Source organism: Microchirus variegatus (assembly GCF_963457635.1).
Source record: "Microchirus variegatus genome assembly, chromosome: 8".
NCBI lineage: Eukaryota > Metazoa > Chordata > Actinopteri > Pleuronectiformes > Soleidae > Microchirus > Microchirus variegatus.
In genome coordinates, this window is record NC_139809.1 from 4,806,860 (window position 1) to 4,832,921 (window position 26,062).

General features: G+C 41.8%; 2 protein-coding genes across 2 annotated transcripts; both read left to right on the forward strand.

Moving 5' to 3' along the window:
• The first annotated feature begins 9,524 nt into the window (after window positions 1-9,524).
• tpm1 (tropomyosin 1 (alpha)) lies at window positions 9,525-18,224 on the forward strand. The gene is made up of 10 exons (XM_083893472.1): window positions 9,525-9,752; window positions 10,472-10,597; window positions 14,477-14,610; window positions 14,854-14,971; window positions 15,182-15,252; window positions 16,030-16,105; window positions 16,308-16,370; window positions 16,469-16,538; window positions 17,013-17,091; window positions 18,004-18,224. Exons 1-10 carry the CDS (start codon window positions 9,639-9,641, stop codon window positions 18,005-18,007), a joined length of 855 nt encoding a protein of 284 aa, XP_083749598.1. The 5' UTR covers window positions 9,525-9,638; the 3' UTR covers window positions 18,008-18,224.
• Window positions 18,225-21,654: 3,430 nt separating this feature from the next.
• On the forward strand, window positions 21,655-25,855 carry lactb (lactamase, beta). Its single transcript, XM_083894211.1, has 6 exons — window positions 21,655-22,058; window positions 23,039-23,105; window positions 23,330-23,520; window positions 23,639-23,957; window positions 24,066-24,231; window positions 25,034-25,855. The coding sequence occupies exons 1-6, from the start codon at window positions 21,729-21,731 to the stop codon at window positions 25,557-25,559; spliced, it is 1,599 nt and encodes a 532-aa protein (XP_083750337.1). The 5' UTR covers window positions 21,655-21,728; the 3' UTR covers window positions 25,560-25,855.
• Window positions 25,856-26,062: the final 207 nt, after the last annotated feature.

Below are 26,062 nucleotides of genomic sequence, written 5' to 3' on the forward strand. Positions count from 1 at the left end.
TTTCCATGGGATAACAGGTGGGAGGTGCTTCTGTGTGAGCAGTGATTTAGTGTGCATCAGAGTGGCCAGAGTGGCCGTCCCGTCCCCGGGACGAGTGCATTTCTCCAATGACGGCACAACGTCTCCTTTGGCCCCCAGTGTAAAGGGGGGGACACAGTATTTCTCAGTCAGCAATGACAGCGAGGCTATATTGGGACTGAGCTAAGACTTAAAACTTGAGCGCTAATTTTGGACTCCACATGTAACGTCAGGCACGTCTTTTTAAACGATATTATCTGACTCTGATTCTCTTCTGTAGTTGAGCTTTTTCCAACTGGTTTGTGTCAGAGGTTTTTTTTTTCCGTCCTCGGGTTTTCTTCGTGCCTGAAACTATGCGGAGAGTGAGCTGCGGGACAGGGGGAACCGTCCGGCTCAGACTGTGCTGCCGACTGGAACCGATCTGCAGCGTCTCCTGGGATTTAAGCTGTCTAGAGTGAAATAGAACACTGGTCCATCCCAAACCCTTCTGTCTTAATAAGGAAACTTTGCTCAACACTTGTTGGATGACAGACCACATTTCTACAGAGGAGGAAAAAAAAAAAAAAAAAACCCTCCACGGTTCCCTTTTCTTCTCTCAGTCCTGTGGCCTCCCCTCCCTTAATTAAACCTTAATAAACAGTCGCTCAGTGCTCAGCAGATTTTTCCTCAGTGTTGCTGCCAATTTTCATGAGGTGATCTGGTGCGGGGACAGGAGACATGATTAACTAGCGTGACCTTTTCCATACGGCTGTGTCTTACATGGACCTTCTTGTCTCCTACTGTACTGTTTTCACTCACACATACTCAGGTGATTACAATCTGGATCCAGGAAGTCTCGTTCAGTGATGGAACGTTTATCAAACAATCGATGAACTTTTGGTGTTTCTTTAACTTTATGTAAACGTTGCCTATAATACTTATATACATTAGTCTACATTTTAAATGCATTTTTATGCTTGATACCGTAGTGCGCAACTTTTAAACATAATGAAATCTTACATTCAGCCGTGTTTGGATCTTGTTTCGCCCGGCGACATTCTCATGCTGGGCGCGTGTGAAGTGATTGATTTTTTTTTTGTCAACACAGCAACAGCAGAATTGTGCTAGTAAAATGAGACGCCTGCAAACAGACGGTTTGCATGTGACTGACGCAAAAGAGGCACCCAGGAAAAAGTCCCAGAAGCTAATTCTGCTGCTCAGAACACCAGGTCGTCCGGCACTTTGAATAGGATAGACACTTTTTGCCGCCTCGTCCACCCTTGAGTGCTGATAGTATTGCTTGACAGAGTCTGTTTTCAGATAAATGATTAAAGGTACAATATGTAGTATTGATGGGTTTATATAACCCAAAATCCACTTTTTTATACATATTATGTGCTCCTGCATTGTTTAGTCGCTGTATAATATTTTTTTGTTTCATTTTCGTAGTGTTTCAAAAAGTCATGTTAAATAACATGGTCGCGGACCGCGGTTGCATAGCCACTGTTAGCAGCGAGACGCCATGTTTCTACCGGAGCCTTTAAGGACAAACGCGAGAGAACAAAACAAGCGTCTCTTTACTTGTAGCGGAAGTCCCGCCTCCTCTCTCTCCGCTTCGTCTGCTACGGCCGTGGTAGCTCCGCCCTCTCCCTCATCTCACGAACCTCATCTGCTGACACGGAGAAAGACAACGAGGACGACATTTGACCAGCTGCGGATACCGTAGCGCTCAGGGAAGGGAGGGGGTGAGCAGAGCAGCAGGTCTTTGTTGTAAATTTCAGCCTCTCCTCTAGATGGCACTATAAACTACTTATTTCCCCTTTAAGTTCAGATCATTTCTGTTCACGACGACTAAACGGAGGCAGAATAATAACAACAAAACAAACACTGAAGCTTACACACTGCAGCTTTAACTAGAGGATGTGAGCGATTCCTCATCCACTGGTCTTTCCCCGCCCTTCTGATGAGCAGCCTATGAGCGTAATTATCCCTCTTATCGTTCTGTATATTGTTATCTCAGACATCCAAGGCCCTCAGGACAGGAACTACCCAGACCGCTGCAGATGGGATGGGTATTTATTCTCATGCCTGTGCCCTCAGACAGATGCTTTATGACTGACTTACGACCGCTGTATCTAGACCCCTATAGCATGTGTGCGGTGAACCGACTCCGAGCATCAAACGTGGGGCTGCGGTGCAAGAATGCAGGTGCCGCAAAGAGCCGTGGGTTCCTGTGGCATTCCTCGCTGCAGAGCGACCGCTGTGACCCAGTCACGGTGAACACAGCGAGCTTTCAAACAGCTACTCAGAACCGCGCTGGAATGTCTCATCGCCGCACATTCTCAGATGCGCTCGCACATAATGGCTTTCCCTCTGCCAAGCAAAGGGTCAATTTGACTGTCTGAAAATGTATAATTATGAACTTAATTAAAAACATTTAGCCAGTTTTTTTTTTTTTTATGAACTGTTTTTATGTTGTGATTAGGGGAAGTGTTTAGATGGACTTTTTTTTTTTTTTTGGAGAACAACACTAAAGTATACAATGAAAAACCGCAGAGGTTTAACATCCTCCTCATTTTGCCATTGTTTCATTGTGCCGTGCCAGAAGACTTTACAGTCAGGAGGACTGCAGCAGGGAGAACAGTGGCTGAGATGGAAGTGCATACCAAGAAGTTTTATAGGCCTGTGGAATGGAAAGAAATATCAAGTATGTCTTTGGACCTCTCAAAAGCCCCCGCAACTTAGCTCTCTGCTCCTCTGTCTCCTCTACTTAGCCCTGAGAGAGAGAGAGAGAGAGAGAGAGAGCCCATATATGGACACACATATGAAAGATTCTCCCTCTGTGTGCAAACACGGAAAAACTTCTAGCCCTGTGACATGAGGGGCAAAAGAGAGAAAGCAAATATTTAAAGAGAGCCATCAACAAGATGCTGAGCAGCTGTGAACTGCAGATACAGAACAAATGACGAGTGAGAGGATGAAGATCTCACAGAGAGCACGTGTGTATGTATGTGTGTGTGTTAAAGTCAGGCAGTTGAAAGGGATTTTCTTATCTGGAAAAGAAGAGAATTCAAGCTGCCTGTAAACAATCATTTATTCCCCATCACGTTCCTCTGGCCCTTTTCCTGTGTACAAACAAAACCCAATTCAAATGTTGTTTTCTTAAATCGAAAAAAAGATGGATTCGCAGAATGTCGGGCTCGTGTGTTTTTTTCCACTTCTCCTGCTGTGACATGTTTGGATGTCATGAGAATTGAATTTTACACCCGGAATCTGGCGTGGCCTCCCATATGGGCTAGAAATGAATCGTGACAGTTCCCCTCCGATGCTTTTTCTCCTCCTACTTCTTTTAGTCGAGCTGACTGAGCAGCATCAGATACGGGCTGGCATTCCTGTCTTTCTGTGTGTCCCCCGACTGTAGAACGGAGAACGCAAACAAACAGCCTGGGAGGAGTCCTGCGTGAGGCCACAAGTATGCCTCCATTATGACTTCTCGCCACATTTGTGTTTGCAGCACTGGAAGCTTGCATGTTTGGTATTTTAACTCCACATCTCGGCTCGTTTCCTCTCACTAAGTCATAGCAGCTTTCGTGCTGCCGCTCAGTTTTTAATTCATTTATTTATACATTCATGCGTTTATTTATTGAGGTCGCCACTTCTGTATTTCAAACTGTAGAGATAAACTTTCATCGGTGTAAAAAAAAATACATCAAATACTAAAAAGAAATCAATCAAATATGGAACATTCTGCAGAGACTGAGTCAGGACCCAGAGATGAAGTTTAATAACCTGCATACAAAGGAAATTGGGAGTTTTTTTTTTTCAATCAACACATCTCAAAAAGTCTGATTTATTGGTGTTACAGAAATGGCAGCAAAAAAAATATAGAAAAATGACACTATCCATATATTTGCTCTTGTGAATCGGGTCCTACTAAGTTGTTGTCTTTAAAAAGTGGGTCCCCATGTAAAAAAGGCCTGGGAACACTGATTTAAAACACTCTCTACAAAACCACACTGCTTTGGGTCTGGGTGAGATCGATTACAGCCCTTTGCAGTGTGAGAGATGACAGAGCCTTTCGTTTAACAGCGGCTACTTGTGCTGTGGCAATATCTTGGCACAGGAAGGAATGCTGCACATCTCCGAGTGAAGCACCTGGAGCAGAGATATTTGACCTTCGTATCCCCAGGAATTTGACTTTTTTTCGCATTATTAAGCATGGCCGCGCGGAATAGCCGTGGATTCGGAGCGACTCTCAAGCCATATAAGTCTAACTTTGCGATGAACTCAATAGTTAAAGGTCCCATATTATACCCTATTTCTCCAAGTTAAACTAGTTCCCTGGTGTCCTAATGAACATGTCTGTGACATGCTTTGGTCAAAATACCATAAAGATGAAGCACCACAGCCCTGTTCAGTAGGATCTCTTAAAAAAAACAAAAAACAAAAAAACAAAAGTAAAACTACCAAGGGACAGGAAATGACATCAAACACAGAGGCTACTGGGAGCTAACAGCAGTTAGCATTTGCAAAAGTTATCATTTGCAGGCACATTGCCGTCATATAACATGTATTCACTGGAGAGATAAATCCTCTGAGGCTGGAAGTTTGTGTAGAACTCTGTGCTGCACTGTGGAGCCAAGAATAGAACTATTCGTGGACTTCCGGGTTTTCGGATACCGTTGCCCCTCTCCAGCACAGCAGAGCTCTGCGAGGCAACAATTCCAGGAATTTTGCGCATCGTGACGTCCCAGTGAGCGCGGAAGTCCACATTGCGTGTTTTATCTCCCGTACTTAGACTGAGGAGGACCACAAAAACATGAGTGAGTCATCTTTTTTCACACTTTGGCGACTGGTAGGGCCTCTGGTAGAGTCCCAAATATAAGGATTTAAATTGTTAAAATGTTGATTTTGCATAATATGGGACCTTTGAATAAATTGAAGTAAAATCTCTTGGGGGACAAGTTTGTTAGATTTACATGCCTCGTGACAGATTTACCGTTTCACTCAACTGTGTGAGTCAAAGTGTCACAGAATGCAACAGCCATCATGTAAAAACACTCCTGCTGTCTCTGAGGCCTAGTTGAGCCCACCTGTGCTAACCAATATACCAGTTTGAGTCTTACGACTACCAGTTTAAATGGATGGAACATTACTGGGAATAACTCCGGCAGCAGGAGAGCACTGAGCAGGCTTGGGTTACAACTTGGACTGCACCCTCCCCCCCCACCCCCCCCCCCCCCCCCCATCTCCATTTGTGCTATGCTAAATGGTTATGTCCCTTCATGGAGCTGTCTAATCCCATGGGTAACGTCCCAAAGAGCCAAGGCGCTCTCTCTCTCTCTCTCTCTCTCGCTATATATATCTGGACGATGTCTGCAGAAATCTTCAAATGGCATTCGACGAGTAGCCTGCCAGCATGGTGCTTCTCAAAGTCTCTCTCTGTGTCTGTGCACTCGGTGTGAGAATCCAGGCTATGCTCTGTGTTCCCTCGCTGGTTTGTGTCCACTGAAACCAGTCGCACATCAGAGGAAAATGACCATATATTACAGTACGTGCTGCTGGGACACAATGTTGCTGGAAATCAAACCATTCGAGATATTTCTGCCATTTCCTGAATCTCACAGTCTGTGTGACTGGTGCCAATGCAACAAAAAAAAAAGCAAACACATAGTTTTCTCTAATGTAGTCAAGATTTTAGCCATGAGAGAACCATAACTGTCTCTCCCCGGGGGGGTGGGGGGGGTGGGGGGTGAGGGGGGGGGGCCCTTATGCAAACATGATTTCAGGCACCACAGCCAAGCCAAGCTCAACACGTCCCAGAGTGGCGACTGAGTCGAACCGGACATTCCACGTGCATAGTGGGTTGTCAGTATAGGCCTAACAGATTAACTAATACAGTGCTACGCTATTCATTTCACGTGTGTGGAGGCACTCGGAAAAGCTGCTCTGTGTCATTTAAATGAGCAGAGACTGAGCTCCGGGCCGCTGCTGCCTCGCGGCCACAAGCTCTGGAGTGAGTTCACAGAAACGCTGCCAGTTGTCAGTTTTCTTGAATGCACATGTGACACTGGGGTCATTTGACCCCTTACATGCTCACATTTTGTTCTTATTACATGCATGGACTAATGTTTCTAGAGCGCCAGAGTTGTCTCGTACAGTATTTTAATCTGTAACTGTGACTCATACACTATCAACATGACAGTTTAATGTTTGTAAAAAAATATGAATTCAACCTCACTGCTGCTCCCTTTTGTCTCATGTAAATGACTTAATCGTGGATACAGAAGTGGTTGTGGCATGTTCCAACATGCCAGAGGATCCTAGATCTGCCCAGAAAATCAATCTGTGTTTTATTTCACAGTGAAACTCACTCCTCATTCAAGAAAACCAAGACTACGTCCTCTCAGCTGTTCGACGCCTAGGAGGATGAGTAGTGAGAAGATTCTTGGCTGCCAACTGCATTCAATGTTTTCAACACAGCTGAAGCCTTCTGACGGCAATTAATTCTACTCTAACATGACTGATGGCAAAGACCTGGTTTTCCCTCTTTAAAGCAACACTTTTTCAGATGCTTTCACTGGCTGTTCTGGTCGGACACTTTAGACGTTTATTTTTCTCAAAGACCACAAAGTAAAATGAACTATCCCCCGTCTCACTGTGCAAATGTTTTTCATTTCCCAGTGTGTATTAAGATAGAATGCCGCAGCTTTTAACGTTTATGCTGGAGGAGAGAGTTTGTGACCACTTTAATCAAAACAAGTGTATTCGGGCTCTTGGGTAGTTTTTTACTGGGCCATTAAGTCAAAGAAAAACATCATAATGAAGCATTTTGTCATGACAGGAAGGCCACAGTCAGTCTCGTGTGCCATTACTTTGTTGTCATTTGTTAAAACGGTAACACTTTCTATTAACCCTTTAAGGTACGCACCAAGAATACAGCGAAGGAACTTTTTTTTTTTATTTGTATTTCTATTATTTTTTTTTTGTTTGATAACAATAACGACAATCATATATATATATATATATATATATATATATATATATATATATATATATATATATTTTTTTTTTTTTTAATTAGACCCTACAGTATTTCAGATACAGGCCTCTACCAAACGGTTGAGACGTCTGTTCATAATAAACCTGGTTTGCGTAATTCATAAAGTACAACATTCAGAAGAAGTGACATTAAGTGTTAAGTGTCGACCAAATGGTTGAGTAGTACCTTAAAGGTTTAAGGAACACATGTTCACCATTAACTAGGTGCTTTCTAACATGCAAATAGGTCACATACTAGCCCTTTATTCATAAATATTAAGCAGGTATTAACACCTTATTTATGTAGAATAATTACTAATAAAGGGCTTGTATGCTACTTATATAAGCACCTAGTTAATGTGTTCCCTAATCTAAAGTGTTACCGTTAAAATGTTGTTGAAGATGATTAGGATAAAAAACAGTGCTGTACTGTCAGTGAAAAACTATCACATCATCAATACACATTACAAAAAATGTTCTATGTAAAATATGCAAACACACACGCTGTAGTGTTCAATCACAGATTTTTTTTTTTTTTCTTTCATTAACCCAGAATAAGCCTTTTATCTTCATATCAGGCGCCATTTTGGACAACCATGTTTTTCTTAATAGTCCACATTGGAAGTAAAGTAAACATCTTTCATGTTTGGATGTGAACTGACGGTAATTTCTCCAGCACATTTGGAAGAGAGGGTGAGGTGAGGTGAGGTGAGGGATATTCAGCTGCAACAATAAACGTTGCTAAAGTTTACACTAATCTAGTGGAATACTAGAATATACATATAATACTAGAATTGTTTTTTTTTTTTTTTAGGAAGAAACATGGAATAAAGCAGGACCTGTAGTATTTTACAGTCTGTTTAGCCTGGATGATCAATAATAATAATAATAATAATAATAATAATAATATAAAGACATGTCTTTTATTAAGCATGCATAGTTTATTCTATAATTTCAAGTATATATTCCTGTTGATTTTATTTATGTATGTATGTTGGTACACTTTGATCGACTGTAAATGTGCTATGGGAATATACAGTAGCACATTTGACTTAACTTAACTTAACTGTGATGCTGTTTAGTGTCTAAATAGTTAGCGTCTCACAACTCTCTCCCATTACCATATTGTATTTTTTACACCTTGTGGAATATTCGATTCTGTGTGAAGTGGTGATTTTGCTCGGCACGGCAACAATAATGTACAAAACAGACCGGAGCAGGACCAGGCTTATTTTAGGGACATATCTAATAGCCTTAGACCTTGGACTCTTGGCAGAGACTCTTGTGTCTGTATTACAGACCAAGGCAGGTGCATGAAAGAGAAGGAGCTCCTAAAAATATCCTCGGGAATCTTAGAGAAGACCACCAGACACTTGGTGTGTCCTCGGTTACCACAGCCACTGTGTTGGCTTCCTATTTCCCTCTGTATTTTTTACATGTTTATAACATTTTAAGGGGATTATAACGTATTTAAATTATCATCTAAAATGTACATGTAAAACCCATGTGTGGTGATAATAACAGTGTAACCTATAGCCTATAGAATTGTGTAACAAAAAGCAATGTAACGTTCTTTTCCTGAACCTATTATGACACACATCAATTAAAATACTCCTCTTTTGTGGTTTGGCAAAGCAATTAAAATGCCTCTAAATGCCAAGTAAATCAGTGGCTTTGCAGCCCTAATTTAAGTATAAAACTCATAATCCCTTGTGGACGGGGGCTGGCTGCTCTCGTGGTGCCACATTCAAATGACACAGTTTACAGGGAGGATATCCGACACATTATCAGGTAAACACTTCCCTGTCTTGAGCCCTTCAGCCTGTGAACAATGCCTCTAGGGCTCGCGGGGCTTACCAAAAGCATCTCTTATCAGACAGCCCACTACAATCTATCCCAGAGGAACTTGTAATCACTCATCCACCCAAACACACACACACACACACACCGGTGGCAAAAGCCTGGTCACACTGTTTGAGCAGCTGCATGTGGATCCACTCCCCTGTCACAAAGTGTGTGTGTGTGTGTGTGTATGTGTGTGTGTGGGGGGGGGGAGGGGGGGGGGGTGAAAGGAGGACACTGTGATTTGAAAATGTTGAACAAAAAAAAAACCAGATTTGGACAAAAAGTCTAAACTGGCACTTTTTAAATGGGCTGGAACAAAGCAATAATTTAAGTGGCGAGCAGAGATTTAATGGTGTTTAAAGGAATCCATGGTCCAGGTCTCCATGTGCGTCTTCTTGGTTAAATGGCTTCTGTTACATTACCATTAGGGATGCCTTTCCGTGGGAGCTGCCCTCTTGTCCATCACATCCCATATAAAGGCGTATCAAAAGTCAAATGTTTGGGAGCAACGAATCACTGAGCAGATCCTTAAAAAACGCCCGGGCACCCACACACGCCTCCTCCAAAAAAAGTATTGGATGTCCAAAGGAATCCAGTCACCCCCCCCTTGAAAGTACATATTTGACAGGGCACAGTCAGGCAGACTCTGTACTCCAGCTTAGCGTTCAGTTAGGCACAGTCGCCCCAGGCCCCTCTCCCAGTCTCCCAGGTTTTCATTTGGACGTTTTGGTGCCGCCGAACAGCAAAAAGCAGCCATGGATGCCATTAAGAAGAAGATGCAGATGCTCAAGCTCGACAAGGAGAATGCCTTGGACAGAGCTGAGCAGGCCGAGTCAGACAAGAAAGCAGCTGAGGACAGAAGCAAACAGGTCGGCTGATAGTGTTTTTTTCTTCTTCTTCTTCTTCTTCTACCCCCTCCCTCTCTTTGGTGGAAACTCTCAAAGATCCATAGAAAAAACAAAACAAAGCAGGATTACCAGTAGCAGAAAGATAAAACGATGCTGCCCTTTAAATGGATCGCGTCCTTAATGCGGATTAATTGTGGATCATTCCAAATGAGGATTCAATAAGAATAACCTCCTTTATTCTTTTTTTTCCTCCCTTTCACATTTGGATGATTTAAATCCTGTTCGCAGCTGTGTTTGGTGTTGTAAATATAGCCGGCAAAAGAATGCTATGATTAAAATGTTTTTTTTAAAGATAAATATAACTTTATAATGAATGTTTTATTCTCATATAATGTTTAACTCCGTGTTGTTTTTTCTAATGCATGTGTAGTTAGAGGACGATATGAGAGAGTTGGAAAAGAAATTGCGCATAACTGAAGACGAGCGAGATAAAGTGTTTGAGGAATTTCAAACAGCTGAGGAAAAGCTTCTGGCTGCGGAGGAAATCGCCACCAAGGTATCTGATCGTGACGTGCATGACATCCTCTAACTGTCTTCTCCTCTCTGTCTTTTCTCCACTGTCCCTGTCCCTGTCCTTGTGCTTGTCCTCTCGTGCGCTCTTGCGCGCTCACGCACCTCCGCCTCCTTCGCTGATCTGATCACCTCTGAACACTGTGCTGAACACTGACACTGGCCCTCAGCTTGAGGACGATTTGGTAGCTCTGCAGAAGAAGCTCAAGGGAACTGAGGATGAGCTGGACAAGTACTCCGAGGCTCTTAAAGATGCCCAGGAGAAACTTGAGCTGGCTGAGAAGAAAGCCACAGATGTAAGTAAAGCGAGAGAGAGGATTCACAATGGCACCAATTCCTGCTCCACGCTCCCTCACACACCTTCACCCTGTCACACACCTTCACCCTGTTATCACCATCCTCATCTTCATCATCACTATACGAGTGTGTGTGAAGCGACAGTTCAATAGCACAGAGTAGCAGAATATGTGGTAGAGTGACTTCATCTGTTATCATAAAGAATATTTTCTTCTTAAAAAAAAAAAAAAAAAAAAAAAACTTAATTCATAAACTCCAAATTGATATGATTGATCACGTGTGCAACTCTTGTTGAACTGTCGCTTTATGTTTCTGCCAAACACCACATGCACAATCACTTACAGGTCTGCCCAAACTCTCTTAAACTGAAACACATTCAAATAATAATAATAATAATAATAATAATAAAAAGATAAACACTAACAGTCCATATAGTGTATAATAATGGGATGTTTTATTTTTGACCGAGCTGTGTTCCGCCTTATTGGCAGGCTCAGTCTTTTTATAGAGTAAAAACATGAGCAATGAGATGGCTGGATAAATATAGCCCACTGCTTTATATGGTAAAGATAGAGCTCACATTTACAGGCTGCTGCTCTTTGCTTACCAAAGGGAAAACACACACACACACACACACACACACACAGAGAGACACACTCACACACACTGCTATCCATCAACATGTCACAGGCAACATATTTATAGACTTGAAACCTATTTAGGTACAGAAATGTTAAATACAATATTCCTTTAGGATATGTTTGCAATTAAACTTAAATTCTTCTCGGTAAAACTATGTGAAGAATTTAAATTGAGGCATTGCAAAGATCTTCATAAACACTTTCTCATGACAAATAACCCCACGGGTCACGTCCAAGTGCAGCAGACAGATGTTGGCTCACCGCGACGGGAATGTGGCCTCTGAGGAAACCCTATTGTAATAATCCTTTAATTGGATTGCTTCAGGGAGTTAGGCCCTATAGTGACCGGGCTTTGCTTAATTTAACCTATAATACTTGATGCTGCCTTTTATTCCGCGCAGAGGAGTAGATACTGTTGTACAGTAACTAACCCTCCTCTAATTTGCTCACAATGATATTTTTGAATGTGGTCGAACAGTATTTAGTAGAAGTAATGCTAGTATTTATTTATTTATCTGATTAAGGACAGTCCACAGATTATAGCTCTTGGATAATGTGCATATGTAGTCTGTAGGGAGGTTGAAGACCAAATTAGTTTAAAAAAAATATATATATAAATATATATATGTTGTTAGTATTAATATATGTACATATATAATACTAATTATATATAATAATTTGTATTATGTATGTATTTAATAGTGACTTCTGTGATACTCCATTACCACGTTGCATTATGGAGAGTTGACCGGCAGAGGGCGCTGTAGCCCAATGAGTTTCCCAACACAAGCATGATCATGACCGGGGTTTTTTTTTTCTTTCTCGTCATTAAAATGGACTTTCTTACTACTTTGTATCAATTAAATTTCACATTATCTCATGTTATGAAGATACAGGATACAACAGATTTGACGCTTTGTTCAACACAAATTGTATATATATATATATAAAAGAAAAACCAAAAAAAAGATTGATGTTAGTAGCACTTCCTGGAGAAAAACAGTAGTCACTGCTGCTGAGCGAGTGCGTCTCCAGAAAAGCCTGCGCACCCTCCTCTCCTGTCCGTCTGTCTGTCTGCCTGTGTGTCTTCACGCAGCCTTTTAGCAGAAAAACCGCAGACGTCACCGCGCCGTCGCTTATCAGTTTCTCGGAAAACGGCGTTTAATGGTCGTTTTTGAGACTCACTTTTGTGGAGTTAAAGAATGGCCGGAGTCACGCTGGACGCGGTGAAACGAAGAATCAAATCTTTGCAAGAGCAGGTAGACGGTGCTGAGGACAGAGCCGAGAGATTACAGAAGGAGTTGCTGGCGCAGAAGAAAGCCAGGGAACAAGTAAGCGTGTTTTAAAAAAATACAAAAAAAGCAAACAGAAAGCAGCTTTTTTTTTAAACCACACATCCATCATGTAATAATGTCGCCAGTTTGTCAGTGAAATAGCGGGCTTTTTGATGCTCTCTTTGATCCGCCGCGCTGCTTGTAACACGAGCTTTTCTTTCAAGACGCCACAAAGTAGTCGGTGTGTGAGGGTTTATCAACTCTTCTCATAGGTAACGTGAAGGCCTCTGGTGCCTTCAGGTGCCCAGGAGCTCAACAACAGTGTGTGTGTGTGTGTGTGTGTGTGTCACACTGCGTTGGCCTAATCTGTCCCTACTTTATTTGAGTCACCTCAGACGCACTTTACTACATAACGGTCCCACTTGCTGTGAGTTCCGCTTAATTTTTGTGCTGCAGGCGCGAGGTGGCACATTTGAAAATATGACGATTTCAGAAACCAGGAAGTGACAACTCAAACCTGTGGCAATATTGCTCTAGTGTGGGCTTATGCGCGTTGATTTGCCCATATAAGGCCAACAAGGTTGTCTCAGCTGCAGAGTGATTTCCCTCTGTGAACATCATTTAGATGGTGGAAAAGAGAGTTAAAAACCAGCAAGTTATCATAGGGACATGTAATCTATCGCAAGCCTAGTATTATGATATATTCATCATCATATCCCCAAACCATTGTAATTTGATAAAGTTACGTTTTTCTATGTCCTGTTTCATGGATTTAATATGTATACATTCTTGTGCATTGCGTTGCAAACAAAAAAAATGCAGATGAACGATGCATTTAAGCAATTTTCAAAATATTTGTTGTTATTTTTAAGTTCTATATGCATAGATAAATAACTAAAGAGTCTGTCAAATAAATCCTATATCAACCATCAACTGCCATGTTTCTTAAGATCGGCATCAGCCATTTGAAAAAAAAAAAACAAAAACGACAACAAAAAACGGTTCAACCTCAAACAAAGGACATCGGTTTAGTTCATAGATAATAGCTAACTTCCTCGTCATACTTCACACCTCGAGGTGTACTTTGGTCTCGTGGTGCAGACTTAGCCGCACAGGCTAAAACTGCCTGAAAAGAGCTATATCCTGTTCTCAAACGCAGGTCTCATGTCAGCTGAGACAGACACCAGGAAGCAGAAGTAGATTAGTAGTAGTATGAGTAGGCTTCGAATGATCACACTAAAAGCCAGCTCGCATATTAATATTCTTCATATGATCAGTATGTGACTAGAGCACTGGTTCTCAAAGTGTGGCCCGAGGGCCAATGGCGGCCCGCAGAAACATTTCTGGCGGCCCGCAATGAATTACAGTTGATAGTTTTAATCCAGGAGCGACTAAGCTTGTTAAATGTTTATTGGACATTACTGGATACAGACCAATAAGTGTAAACAAAAATACTGGGTATTTACCTGGTTTCTATATGGTGAATTTTAGTGTATTATTGGGGTTATAAGCTGGTAATAAGTAGGTAGCTAGTAAATAGAACCCCCGGACTAGAGGTTTATGTTTGAGACACTTGTGCACCATGCACAGAGCCTCCCCTCTGATTGCAGGTGCTTCCATGTGCGCAGTCATTTCCTGTGTAACTGTCTCAGAACCCTCTGACTCTCTGAGTCTTGTTAAAGTTCTCTCTCGGGTCCAGTAATGAGGCAGGGTATTCAAATGTGTCAGCTCGGGGGACATTGTTAGTGAGGAGCCTCCTGGGAGTGGTTTTCTTAACAGGTGACACACAGAAACCCTTCAGAGCAACCACACACACACACTACACACAAACTCCACTACTACAACCTAATATAAAACAAGCACACGTTGTATGGGCTGATCTGTAAGTCTGCGCTTTGATGTGTCATTTTCAGGTTTTTCCCGTTAAAGATGGCATTTTGACACGATGTTCTTCTCTCCCCAGGCTGAGGGAGATGTCGCTTCCCTTAACAGGCGTATCCAGCTGGTTGAGGAGGAGTTGGATCGTGCCCAGGAGCGTCTGGCTACTGCCCTGACCAAGCTGGAGGAGGCTGAGAAGGCTGCAGATGAGAGCGAGAGGTGCGTTTCCTGCATGTTTTGGGTCTCCGGCCATTTTGTTCCCAGTTTCTGGCAGGTTATAAAGATCCTGGGAGACAGATCATGCAGCCATTTTTTGTGATAACTAATCAGTAATTTACTTCCAAATAGTATATCATATTTAAAAATACAGTGCATCAGATGCGTGTCTCCTCGGGGTGATTAATCAGGATCTTCGCACCTGAATCTTAACATCTCATTTGCATCATGTGTTCCTTCCCACAGAGGCATGAAGGTCATTGAGAACAGGGCCATGAAGGATGAGGAGAAGATGGAGATCCAGGAGATCCAGCTCAAAGAGGCCAAACACATCGCTGAGGAGGCTGACCGCAAATACGAGGAGGTGAGCTTTTCAGCCAGTGACACTTGTAATCGACACTCAACTGCGACAGTTATGGACCTAATGGAGACCTTTTGATGATGTAATGAATCTTAACCGAAACACATTTGAACATCGAACTTGGTGGAAGATCATGTTAGAGTGGTACACTTTCACATTGAGGGAACTCCAGTGTTCGTTGTGTTGTGACGCTTTGTTGTGCTGCACTTAAAGGTGGCCCGTAAGCTGGTCATCATTGAGGGCGACCTGGAGAGAACAGAGGAGCGCGCTGAGCTCGTAGAAGGGTGAGTTGTTTCACCTTCGCCACACGGCCTGCGACTTCCATCTGCATTCTTATTTGCATGAGCCCTGGCACTAGAACAGTCCGAGCCTTTGGCACTAACACGTTCAGAGTAGACGATGTGATGTATCCATTTCAACAGTGTGGCCTGTGTTCTCACTGTTTGTGCTGACCATTTGCATGCTTCCCCATGGTTTGAATGGTTTTGGCTTGCACACGCGCGCGCCACACCCCGCTAACAGACGAGCTCGGAGGTTGGAGGACGAGCTAAGGGTTGTGGAGCAAAGCATGAAATCACTAAACTCCACAGTTGTGCAGGTACTAAGACAAACTAACATATTGACCTTTTTCACTTTCATTCATCCTGCTGAATGAAGTCTCTCCGCTTTGCTTGCCATCTGTCATTTTTCCCTCACTTTTTCCTTTTTTTATTCTGAGTATTAGACTCTTTCACGCCTCTAACATGGCAGGGACTGTACAAGAATAACACTATTTTTAAGAGAAGCATGATAATTAGCTCTGAGAGCATTTGTCAAATAAACCTTTTAACACAACTCATTTTGTGTGACGCCAACAGCAACATTCCTGCTATGTTATGGTTCTTGGGGTTCCCTCCTTTTGTTTACACCCTGTAGTTCTTATTTTTTTATATTGTGTCTTCTCCCTCTCTCTCTCTCTGTCTTACTTTCCCTCCACCCGTTTGTCTTCCTTACTGTCTCTATCCATCTCCCTCCTTCCTCCTCTTCTCTTTCACTACTTTACCCCTCATTTAAAATGTCAGCAAATGCTCTGAGCTTGAGGAGGAGTTGAAAACTGTGACCAACAACCTGAAGTCACTGGAGGCCCAGGCTGAGAAAGTAAGTGTGACCGTTCTGCCAAGTGCATGCTGTCAAACTCCACAGATCCTCTGTAGGTTTGGTGATCGGCGACATAATGAGCCCCGATCTCTTTAATATGAGCATTAATGTCTTAAAAGATGAGCGTGGTATCATTTTGAATATATTAGGGCACTCTGAGTTCGACTCGTGTTTGACTTGTGTCCCTGTTGTTGTCCCACAGTACTCACAGAAGGAGGACAAGTACGAGGAGGAGATCAAGGTCCTCACCGACAAGCTGAAGGAGGTAAAGTTTCCTAATTCCGCGGGCCCTTAAAGAGGTCGCAGATGCTGAATCGCATCACCAGTGTTGGCCTGACTCATAAATCTGTCTCCCCTCCACAGGCTGAGACTCGTGCTGAGTTTGCTGAGAGATCAGTAGCCAAGCTTGAGAAGACCATTGATGACTTGGAAGGTATGATTTTTTTTCTTTTCTTTAAATTACTCTGATTAGTTTGAAATGCTTTTTTTTAAGCAGCCTTCTTTGCTGTCCACTTTATATCTATTTCCACTTTCATCTTAATTTCATCATGGCTCTTTTTCAGCCACATTATTGTTGTGGGGACCCTTAGCATTTCTCTTAAAGCCTAGCTGATATTTTTCAAGTGTTATGGTAGAAAACAATGGTTTTGATGTTTTTCACATAGTGCTGCAGAGGAGTTCGCCCCTTTTTCTGCACTTCCATTCTATTATTTGTGGTGTAACTGTGTTTTTTCCTCTGTTTCTCCTTTTGTTTTTTTTTTCCTTTCCATATCACACCTTCACGCCTTCTTCCCTCTCTTGTCAATGGTCTGGATACTTCACCCTTCACCTCCTTGTCAATGTGCCCCTCCACCTTTGGTCTCTTTCACTGCACTACCCTCCCACTACTCCCCCGGCCCACCAATAGATGAGTTGTATTCCCAGAAACTGAAGTACAAGGCCATCAGCGAGGAGCTGGACCACGCCCTCAACGACATGACTTCCATGTAATTTTCAACCTGCTGTGCCTGCTCATTTCACCGTCTCCCCTCCCTCTCTGTACTGCCCTACCTCGTTTCACTGATATTATGTAGTACATCCAACTCTTGCATCTGCCTCTAGACTTACAATGGCTAGGTGTTTTTTTCCCCTCTCTATAGTCTTTGAGTAGGTCTTAAAACAGACATCATGTTATTCTGTGTCTGTGTAATTTAAGCTGAATTGCCCTTTTATCCGTGCCGTCGTCGTTTAGCGAATACAATAAACAGGGCTGAAGTGATCCAGTGCATGAACAAACAGAGCATGGGTCTGTTTGTGTTTTTAGCCGTGAGTTGTGTTAAAGTTTAAGTAAAAAGTACATACTCTGAGTTTATGCACATGATATTTTGACATCTGAGGCAACGAATGCAACAGGATGACAATTGAAATGTTGTCGAATGCTGATGAAGCATTTCAATGAATGAAGTTCAGTGTTGTTTCCTGTTGCACTACTAATATGGCCTGTTTCTATAAAGAAGAAAGGCATTTGCGAGATCCCCCCCATCCTCCCCTTCGCCTTTTCTGTCATCACACCAGTCGTAACTGTCGTATTTATGCATGACTGTGGTTGAGATCCCCGTTCTACCGAATCAAATGTTGTCCCTCGACATTTGGTGTTGAGATTGAGACTGTCAGAGTGCACCAGTATTTGTCTCGTTCAGCGTTGCTCGCAGTGTTTTTTTTTAGCATACAAGTCTCCATCGGAGAGAGGGTGTTTGTTTGTGCTCGCCGGCATGTTCCCGTGTCACAATGCGTTCCCATTGTGCATTGTGGTATTGTGCCGTGACTCTTGTGGTTCTGGTGTATTGTGGTGCGCATCTCAAGTTTCCCCAGGTCCCACACAACCCCCTGGTTCACTGTACTTCTTCTCTTCCACACAGATAAATTGTTTACACCTCATCAAAGACGCCTCCTGCCGGCTGAGCAGCATCTGTCTGCTCTCCCCAGCCTTCTCTCCATTTTCCCTTCCCTCTCTGTCTGGGCTTTCCTTCCTTCCTTCCTCGTGTTTTCATCCTCACGTCAACGTTAACTGCATCCCATCTCTTGTACAGAATCCTAGAATCTTTCTGCGTTGTGTAAAAAATAAACATCCTTCCTTCTATGTAAGCTGTATCTCTTTAATCTGTCGTTCTAATTTATTTTCAAGTGGCTGCGATCAATCCAGGACGTTATGTTTTTTGTTTTTGTTTCTGCATCCCAACAAACCGTTTTAGTCGAGCTTCACCTGGATTTCCTCGGTGTAGTTTCGTAGATTCAACGGATGTCCATTAGTGTTGTACTGTAAGCACATTACAGGTACTTGACTGAAAGCTGAGCCAAGTTGTCTTCTCCCTTTAGCATTTGAGATTGATGCATGCAAGAAGTTTTTATTACTTGGTGCTGTGGCAGGATGAGCTGACTGGAGAGATTTTGAGAGCTGGAGGGAGTTAGTGTTGGATTGTTATCAGGAAGATTGTGGTGAAGTAAATTACCGGGTGTAATAGCGGGAGACAGAACAGTATGTGAGATTTGTTGAGTCTCAAGTGGTTGCTGGGGGAAAAAAAGGATGAAAATTATATCGGTGATTATGACACATGGGCTATGTATGATACACAGTATCCTGTCATATATTTGAATAAATATACAGTCACGCATTCTGAGTCGTTTTATCACATTTATTTCCATGAAGCCAGGTACAGAAAGATGGGCAGAAAGCAGTTCTCTCATTCTGTGTATTTTGTGGTTTTAAGATATTAGTGAGACTATAGAACAAGCTTTTAGCCACATGAAGAAACTTAAAACTGTCCAAACAAACTCAGACTGGAGACTGTTTTATTCTCTGTAGCAGTTTACAGTTTTAATGCTGATCCGACATGATTGTCTGTTCTAGGCTATAGTATATTTGCATTTAATTTAATTTAATTCAATTTTGTATTTACTGACAGCCACAGCATTCACATAACCTACTTTTTTTCGTAATTACTACTCATAGTACTCAAATATAAAGATTTTTGCTTTAATTAAATAGTGTTGCCATGTTTTTATTTTACCTCTTTATGTACACACCCTCTTACCATACAAAAAAAATTGAATTGCAAAACTCAAAAAAAAAGAACATCGAAGCATTCTTGGTCATGTCTGTTCAAACATTTTCAGTGTGTTTGACAAAGCTGTAAAAAGTCTTAGGTGAATCGTTCTAAAGAAGGTAGGTATCCACAGCCATCGCTCTTTCTTCTTTTCCTTGTTTTTCCTGTCCACCTGTTCTTATTTTTTTCTACTTGCTCTCCAACTGCAAAAAGACCTCTGCCAGCAACTTAATAAAAACCGCCTTGTGACTAATGAAGTACGAGTAGCCTTGAATGAGGACTGTAATTGTGTGACTCATCTTTTTGTTTGTTAATGTGAGTGTGATGCAGTGTGCGATACAAACCTCCTTGAGTTTAAGTTGTCCTTGTATATATTCCAGAACATCAGGGATGATCTAATTTTCCAATTTTAATATTGTGACATAATACTAGTTTGTTATCACTTATTGTTTGTGTGAAATTTGCTGCATGGTTGTTTTTTACTCGGTGTGTTTCTAGTGTGTTCTGTCAATGCCGTGTGTAAAGAAAAGCATTTAACCTTATGAATGATGGAGCCAGCTTCATTATCAACGTAACCTCACTAACTGAGTGGTCTGTGCTTGCTTGTGTGAGATTAAAACTTCTGCATTTGCTCTTCTAACAGAGAAACTCGCACATGCTAAAGAAGAAAACCTCGATATGCACCAGATGCTGGACCAGACTCTAATGGAACTGAATAATTTGTGAAACCATGGTCTGACCCCCAACCTGCCCTTACACACGCACACACACACACACACATACTCGGGTTTTGCTTTTTGTACTTGCACCTTGCTTACCATGACCCCGTCTCTTTGTACCCTGTCTATGGAGGAGAACAACCAGCCAGATGCTTTTCCTTTTGCACCGCTCTGCCTTCAGTAGAACTCGACCAAGGGGGAAAAACCAAAGGGAAAACTTACAGATTATGCACATGCAAAGGATGAAGCAAATAAATGTTGCGCTTAATATAAAGTTCAACATCATGCACATTTTGCATCCTGTACTTTTTTTGAATTCAAAAAAAAAAAAAACTCCCCTCAAACATAAGTATACATTGGCTCTTCCTGTTGTCCGTATGTATACTGGTGCTACTGTATTCTTAAGCGATGACTTAAAATGCTAATGCATTTCAGTATAGTTTTACTTTTCTGTAAAAACATTGTTCAAAACTTGTGCATTTTTTCCCTGTTAAATATGATTACAGTCATCTGGTTCTGCATTGTTTTAGCATTATTTTAATGTAGATGTTTCAAGTGTTTATCATATTTGAAATGTACAAATTATAACTTTAAAATAAAATCACGTTTTGAAAGTTTTTTGTAACTTTGTTTGTGGTGCATTTGTCAAGTTTGTCCTTACCGGAGACCTAAATTAATTTGTTTTTTTTGATGGACTTTGAAGTGATTGAATTACCTGAGGTAATGCAAAGTAAATGAAAACTGTATAGGCGTGTTATTTTCAGTACATAAAAACTCACTTTCACTTGACCCTCAGTAAAAGGTTTTGTTAATTTTAGTTTTTTGTTTAAGCACAACTGAACCAAGTCAACTCAGTATCACTATCAACTGCCATGCTTAATAGGTTCCACGGGAGTTTATTTACTTATTGATTGTGTTAACGTAAACCACAGTTAAACACGTTTCTCCTTTACAAAGTTTTAATCTAAGAAGACAGCACCTACAGTATACAAGATAAACACTATGCAAGTACACTTAAATACAGCAGCTGCTGTGGTTCCACTGTGTTTGCAACAGTTTGCAGTTGTCACAAACTCTTGTCAAAATCGGCCTATTGCAACAGCAGAGATAAGGGTGTGTGTGTGTGTGTGTGAGTGAGAGAGAGAGAGGCCTACATTTACATGTGAGTATGTATGAAGGTTATAGGATCAGTTGGTATCCTCTACAGAAGCAGGTTAGGTGGCTCTGAAATTAAAATCTTATGAAGATTAAAAATACTTCACTGTATATCATAAAACATTTGAAATCTGCACCAATCAAGCAACTGCTGAGGCATCTAATGCCACACATTCACTATAAGTCAGTTGGTTACTTCAAATTTGAATACATTTCCTTAGAAAATTACAACACTGAGGTGCAATATCAGTCTGGTCTAGTACGGGCCTTGGTTTAAAATACAATATGTATTTTATATGAGCTAATATTTACTTATTTTTACTTTATTTGTTTGCATTTTTAGATGTGTACTTGTATTTGTACTTAAGTTAAATGACATCACTGTGATAGTTTTGCTTGAGTACAATATTTTACTCCTTTCCATCTGTATATATATTAAATATCATGACCTACATCCCTCAGTTACATGTAGCTCTTCATAGCCAGTCGGATGTTGACTTCTATCGTCTCTCGATTCATCTGGCCTGGATCAATGATGCATACAGGAAGTAAACAAGTGGCTACCATCCATTGGTGGCTACCGTTAGTTAGATTCGGCCAAGTCAGGTGTGTAACAGTCGCTCAACAGCTTTCACCACCACGTAACAGTCACGTCGTTTAACAAACATGTCGCGGTTGTTTTTGCTTCACCGCATGTGTGCTGCTCCGTGTCCTCTGTTTTCACCGCGAGAGTCTCTGGTGAAGCTACGACCGCGGGTGAAGCAGCAACAACAACAGCAGCAGCAACGGCGGAGTGTTTTCGTTCCGCGTCCGAGTCCAAACGGATATAAATACAGAGCGAGGTGCCGGCTGTGGACGTGTGGGCTCGGTTTGGGGGTCGCTTTAGCCGTGGGACTGAAATACAGCTGGTGTGACGACGAAGCTGCCGGAGAAGAGAGGATTGATCGTTACAGTGCTGCTATCAGAGAGAGCAGAGACCTGCTGGAGCGGATAAAGGTAGGCTCAGAGGTAGGCCTGTGACCCGCTGACTGTCCCATTGTTGACCCGAATTTGCCTGTGCCAGAAGCTCTCAAACCTAGGAGGCTCAAGTCTCCTAAAATTCTGTAAAATTAGCAATGTAGCCAGTGACGTGCACAGACATTTCAGAGGACAGGGGTTCAAGTGATAAAAAGCCCCCCCCCCCCCATTCCTGCAAACTGTCCCATGTTCAGGAGACAAAACAATCATTAGCGAAATGTTGAGCAACCTAAAGCCAACATGTTTACTTTACTTTTTCTTTATTGAAATGAGCAAACAAGCCTTAACCAATGGATGGACTGAGTGAAGGAAATGTGTTTAATGGAAAAGATGACTTTCTCTCTCAGTTCTAGAGGAGTGACCTTTCCCAGGAAATGGGAGAAATGGACTGCTTTTATCAAAACAATAGAGGACGCTACACATTAATAAGTAAAGACACTGGATATTAAATGTAACATTATCAACAGAGGAGCCCCCCGTTTTTTTGTTTTATTTCCTTGACAGCTTGTTGTCAACTTGTATACGCTTATTGTGGAAATACTAAGTAAATAAAAAGAAAGAAGAAATGAGCAAATATGACATTAATTGACATTATATGTTCCAGTAAAAGGTGACTTAAGGTGACGCAAATTTTCACTTTAAATCAGAAAAAAATCTCTAATGTTGCCTGCTCATTTGAACGACATACAATCGAAATATTTGCTTCATTTATTTCAAAGTGGGTTAATTTGAATTTCTTTAATTTGCCACAAACAATGAAACAATGTAAGAACCAGGTCTACGGGGTCCAGAGGTTGGGTATAAACTGAACATGTTGTAGTTCTTGCGGCTCCAAATTAATTTTATTTGGGTGGAGAGGCGACAAAAATGGCTCTTTTCATCCTAAAGGTTACCGACCCCTGATCTACACTCTTGCCCATGTGTGCTCACTGCTCATTGTCTTTCCTATCTGTTGTCAGGCTGAGGTGGCAGCCCCTGGGATGGTGGTTGGAGTCTCTGTGGATGGTGCTCAGGTCTGGTGTGAAGGTTGGTGCCACATTAAGACATTTGAAGACCACAGTACCAATGTTAACAGTCCCATCTGTCCAACTGTGTCTCTCAAGACGGTATGGGACAAGACAATATACAGTTTTATGGCACGTCGCATAAAAGGCACTCGCAATAATTGGATCGTTATTGGGAAAAATCTATTGGAAATCACTGAAACCGCATTCTTACATGATTTTATAGAAGGTTTTTTTGTAATTCAGGGATCGGTTATGCTGATTTGGAGAACCGTGTGCCATGCAGCTCAGAGACAATAATGCGAATTGCCAGCATCAGTAAACCCCTCACAGCTGCAGCTGCTGCTCGACTATGTGAGGAAGGGAAACTGGATCTGGATGTTCCGGTCCAGAAATATGTCCCAGAATTTCCCCAAAAACAGTTTGATGGACAAGATGTAAGTCATTAGAACTAATGCAAAAATGTATTTGTTTTTTTTCCTTCTCAACCGCTCTATCTTGTTCATATTTGTGTTCAGTTGTCATAGACATTGTCTGTTGTGTGTTGTTTTTCAGGTCACTATAACCCCTCGTATGATTCTTTCCCACCTGAGTGGGATACGACATTACGAGAAGGATGCCAAAAAAGTGAAAGAGGACAAGGAGAAAGCGAAGAGACTATTAAAGCCACCAGCGAAAAAGAAGGAGGCTGAAAAGAGCGTATCTGAAAACAAAAATAAACCTACAACAGAGCAGAACTCTAAAAACAAAGAGGCCACTCCGGCTCAGAAGAAGAAAGAGTTTGAGCATGAGGAGTACTACTTGAAGGACAACTTTGAAAGTGTTATTCAGGCCTTGGACCTCTTCAGGGACGACCCCCTCATTTATAAACCTGGTAAATATCATATTCTCGTACTAAACATAAATGAATGCAAATAATGATGCATTTTCAGTGTTAATATATTAAGCAGTATACATTAGATTGATGTTTTGCTACATGCAGGCACCACTTTTTTGTACTCCACCCACGCCTTTACCCTGCTTAGTGCTGTTGTGGAGCGAGCTGCTGGCCAGTGCTTCCTGGATGTCATGATGAACACATTTCGGGAACTGGGGATGCTCCACACTGTGCCTGATGAGAATGACCCCATTATTTATCACCGCTCCAGGTAACAAGAATAACTCATGTCAAACTGTGTCTAAATTATGCAACATAGAGTACAGGGAAAATATATAATTAACATCGGAGTGTACTTGTTCTTTATTTTAAAGGTCCCATATTATGCAAAATCAACTTTTTAATCAATTAAATTCTTAGATTTACGACTCTGGAGGTCCTATCAGTCGGCAAAATGTGGAAAATAGATGACTCACTCATGTTTTTGTGGTCCTCCTCAGTCTAAGTACAGGAGATAAAACACATGATGTTGACTTCCGCACTCCCCTTTGACAGGACAAGACGCTAAATTCCTGGAATTGTCGTCTCGCGGAGCACCGCTTTGTTCGTAAAACACACAAGAGTGCAGGCGAGGGCAACGGTATCTGAAAACCTCAAGTTCGCAAAGTCAGCGAAAAGTTCTATTCTTGGCTCTACAGTGCAGCACAGAGTCCTACACAAACTTCCAGCCTCAGAGGATTTATCTGTCCAGTGGATACATGTTCTATATGACGGCAATGTGCCTGCTAGAGCCTGCAAATGATCACTTTTCGTTTCGTTTTTACTTATTTATTTATTTATTTTATTTAGTTTTTTTAGAGAGATACTACTAAACCGACTGAACTGCTGTGGTGCTTCATCCTTCAGCATGTCACAGACATGTTCATTAGGACACTAAGGGAACTAGTTTAACTTGGAGAAATGGAGTATAATATGAGTCCTTTAACATCAGAGTGTAATTGTTCTGTATTTCAAGCTGTTTTGATTTATCAGGATTGTGTTTATAATCACATGAATCCAATGTCACTTCACAGGTATTATCATTTCAACAAAAGAGGGCGTGTTGTTAACTGCCCATATGTGGACAACTCCTACAAGTGGGCAGGAGGCGGATTCCTTTCCACTGCGGGAGACCTGCTGCTGTTTGGTAACGCTCTACTCTACAGCTACCAGGTGGCCCACCTACAGGACTCTGATGACTTACTGCCAGGCTTCCTTCAACCCAAAACTGCCATAGATCTGTGGTCGCCGGTCGACAAGACGGAGGCCAGTTGGGATAAAGATGGATTGTATGCTCAGGCCTGGCTGGTAGTGGAGAAACTGCAGAAATATGGTCAGTGCAGGAAGCGCAGACACTACGTATCACACACGGGTGGCGCTGTAGGGGCCAGCAGTGTCCTGCTGGTGTTGCCCAGTGAGGAGACAGAGCAGCGCCAAGGACAAAGCTCTGACCTGCCACAGGGAGTGGTGGTCACTATCATCGCTAACATGCAGTCTGTGGGACTTAATGGCACAGCACTGAAAATTGCACACGAGTTTGACAAAGCCAGACTCCTCTAAGACAAAGTTTACATTTTGAGAAGTATTTTTGATTGACGTTGTGATCGGGTGTAATTTTGATAAATGTGTCCAAAGGATGTTTTAAGAGAAAGAATCTTAATCATGTATTTTATAGATATTTTACAGATTGCAAAGTATATTCAATCCTTTACAAAACCATGGCAGGGAGGTCATTGTGCCACTAGGTGGAAGCAGCGCACTGCATTTTATACACCAAAAAACTGGCACTGCCCTACATCAGTTGTTAGCTTTATACATTATAGTAGTACCTTTTACCACTAAAAGCCAACAATACAATTCAGTACCTTTTTAATGTTCATTTCATAGAAATAAAAGTATTTCATACACAATGGATGAATGAATCAGTTTAGTTTCTGTGCAAAGTAGCAGGAAATGGCTCCAAAATGATGTCACATGCAGTGATCTTACCACCCTCCTCAGATATTTCCTCATAGCATCTAGACATGCCTTTGGAAAAACCCTATTGTGTACTGGCTTAATAT